A 3259-nucleotide genomic window follows, 5' to 3' on the forward strand; every position below is an offset into this window, starting at 1 on the left:
AGTCCAGTCCCTTCTCAGCTCTACACTGAGGGGTTAGAGTCCAGTCCTTTTAGCCATAACATTTGGGCAAATAAAGAATACTAATGTGGCTCATATTTTTCTCTCCCCACTTTAGCTTGAACAGATGGACTTGGAAGTTCGAGAAATACCACCCCAAAGTCGAGGAATGTACAGCAACAGAATGAGAAGCTACAAGCAAGAAATGGGGAAACTGGAAACGGACTTTGTGAGTTCAGTTCTGCCCTCAGTCACCCCTAGAGTGTTTAGTGCACTTTGGCTGCATTTCTTCTGTTTCCTCCCCATACTTTCTTAGTCAGCATTAAATAAGCAGTCTTGGCCTCTGCAGAAGATGAACAGCAGATCTGTTTAGGACTTGGAGGTTGCAGGGGTTAGAGGTAGCAATCATGGGGCTTGGGGGACATGGTTCTAGCCAAGTCACACAGTCCTTTGAGTCTACATGGTACTTGTTAGTATTTAGCATTGATTAGAATTCCAAAACCTAGTTTTCTATTCCTTTACAGTACACAGGCCTGAGAGGATGTCTCAGTGGGTCAGCTGTCATACAAGCATTAAGACCAGACTTTGGAAACCTCATAGTCATGTAAACTACTGGGCAAGGTGTGTGTGTGTGTGTGTGTGTGTGTGTGTGTGTGTGTGTGTGTGTGTGAGAGAGAGAGAGAGAGAGACAGAGAGAGAGAGAGAGAGAGAGAGAGAGAGAGAGAGAGAGAGAGGTGGGGGTAGGAAAGTCAGAGGGAATAGAGGAATGGAGATAGGAAGATCCTTAGAACTGGCCAGCCATCCTAGGAAATTTACTAAAAGAAATGTAAAAGAACAGAAAGAACAATGTTAAAATGTTAATAATGACAGTGGAAAAGATAGTTAAGCAAATCTGTGCTGGGCTATGGGAGAGTGCACGTTTAATCCCAGCACTTGGAAAGCAAATCTGTGTTGGGCCGTGGGAGAGCACACGTTAAATCCCAGCACTTGGAAAGCAGAGGCAAGTGGATCTCTGAGTTGGAGGCCAGCCTGGTCTATAAAGTGAGTTCCAAGACATACAGGGCTACACAGAGAAACTCAGTCTTAAAAATGAAAACCAAACCAAACCAAAATCCTAAAAACTCAACCCAAAACAAAACAGTCCTCTTGGTTATCATGTGTAAGAGGGATCAGAGTCTCGAAGTGGTCCAGTCTCATTTGCAGCAGCAGCTAACACACCCGCTTCTGCGTAGGAAGGGGCAGTCAGCCTTCTGAATATGATACAACACAGTGGAACTTTGAGGGCATTAGGCAAAGGGAGACAGGTCAGTCCTGAAAAACAGTTGAGGTGTGTGTTCACTTATATGAGGTTTCTAGAGTGGTCAGACCCAAAGTAAAGTGGACTTAATGGGGAGGGGGTAGGGAGAACAGAGCCGTTGACAGTGTGAGATTGAGTCCTCCAAGAGGCGAAGTTTACAGCACTGTAGTATGGACTGCTCAACTGCCAGTCAGCTAGCTCTTAAAAGGACTTAAAGTGGTAAGGTTTGTGGTATTTGGATTTTACCACAGTTACAGGATTCAAGTATGAACACTGATAAATATTGTAAATGATAAAGAGCTGGAGAAAGTAATGCAGTGGTAACAATTGTCCTGTAGATGAGCATAGCTAACTAGGATTTCAAGAAATTAAATTTAATACTCTTCAAATTTAAAATAAAAGAATGTGCAGTTTAAAAAAAAAAAAAAAACGGTCCCTACAGGTGACTGACAGTTACCTTTGGTCACATGAACCCGCTGTGTTTGTGACTCTGGGATCCACACCTCATAGGAGAAGTCATGACTTTATAAGGATTCTCGGTGTCCGGCTCTCCCTTAGTTGTCTGTTTGAAAGTACCTTGCAGAGTGCACTATACCTTTCTAACAGTGAAGGTGTGATGGAGGGAAATGCTAAGGCTGGGAAACCTCCTGTGTTCACATCCTAGTGAGGAGTGAGATGACTCGCTAGTCACTGTGTTAGCCAGGCATCTGACAGGATCCTGAAAGAGCTGGCATGTAGGGAGGACAGGCCAGCGCAGCTCAGCGTCTCAGAGGTCTCCATTGAGGGCTCTCGTTCCTGGGCCGATGGGAAGGCAGGACGTCTTGATGTGGATCAGTGCTAAAGCAAAGCAGTGCTCCCGTGGTGGACTGAACTTGTGGGCTCTGGGAGGGACACTTAAGTTCCAAACCATAAGGTCTGATGTAAATGCCACTGTGCTCCTATTTTTGAAAAAGGCACCATCAGGGTTGGGGACTGTAATGGTTCTGAATGTCAGTGTTTAATTCCTGTGTGCCACTAGATCAAACCTCTGCTCTGCTAAAGGGTGACTTCTCTTGTAGAAGAAATGTGAAACTGCGAGACAATTGCACTGATTTAATAATTTGTCCCCCATACGGGAGGATTGGAAAACAGAATTACCTTGTCATTTCGAGGCATACTCATAAATTCTGCTCAGTGATAAGTGAGGGCAGCAGCCGAACACCTGGAAGGATGGTTCTGAACTCACTCATCTCATTTTTATGGAATACTTTTGAAGATACCTTCTCTTTTGAGTGCCTAACCCAAAGAAACCACCCCTAAACCCAGCAACAAATGTAGCATTTAGGAGAGCTGCTGTAACAGAGTGCCATAGTCTGGAGGCCATAAACGGTATGGCAAAGTCACTGTGTGTGTTTTAAGACTTCTCTCCCGTCTGTGGCTGGCTGCTTCCTGTCCCTGCAGAGTTTCCTGTACACACTAGTGGCCACCTTGGGACCTGATCACCTCTTAGCAGACCTATTCACCAATACAGCCACATGCTGTGTAATGGGAACTGGGGCTTTAGCATGGAAACCCAAGGAGGCAGAGCTCAGCCCAGATCACCAAGTTTCATTTCCATCTTTGCTTGTGAGTCTTTAGATGCTAAATTTCATCCCTTCCATAGCTCACTACATCACCTAACCCAATGGTTAGTCTACTTGTTTCCCAAGGTGATTAATATTGGGTAGACCTTTACCTTAGATATCTAGAAATTATATTTTTGGATGAGTATTCATTTTTCAATTATATTTTCTACTACAATGAAAAATTGGAATCAGGAACTATGAACTTAAGCTTTATTTCCTAGGCCATGGCTAGGTAGTCATGTTTATGTTTATGCTCCTGCTGCAGCTTCTTCTGTACTATGGGGACACCTTTCCCCAGCGCTTTTTACTCACTTGCTTAGTTATATAGATGTATTAATATGTATTCATATATATATATATA

General features: G+C 43.8%; 1 protein-coding gene across 3 annotated transcripts in view; it reads left to right on the forward strand.

Annotated features, from left to right (window-relative positions):
• The window catches only part of Vti1a (vesicle transport through interaction with t-SNAREs 1A), a 302888-nt gene that overhangs the window by 14026 nt on the left and 285603 nt on the right, over positions 1-3259 (forward strand). For all 3 annotated transcript variants that reach the window (XM_028775171.1, XM_028775164.1, XM_028775180.1), the window contains exon 3: positions 116-226. In XM_028775171.1, coding sequence (XP_028631004.1) covers positions 116-226 — 111 coding nt within the window. The remainder of the gene's footprint in view (positions 1-115; positions 227-3259) is intronic.

This window comes from Grammomys surdaster, unplaced genomic scaffold, assembly GCF_004785775.1.
Source record: "Grammomys surdaster isolate TR1022 unplaced genomic scaffold, NIH_TR_1.0 66, whole genome shotgun sequence".
NCBI lineage: Eukaryota > Metazoa > Chordata > Mammalia > Rodentia > Muridae > Grammomys > Grammomys surdaster.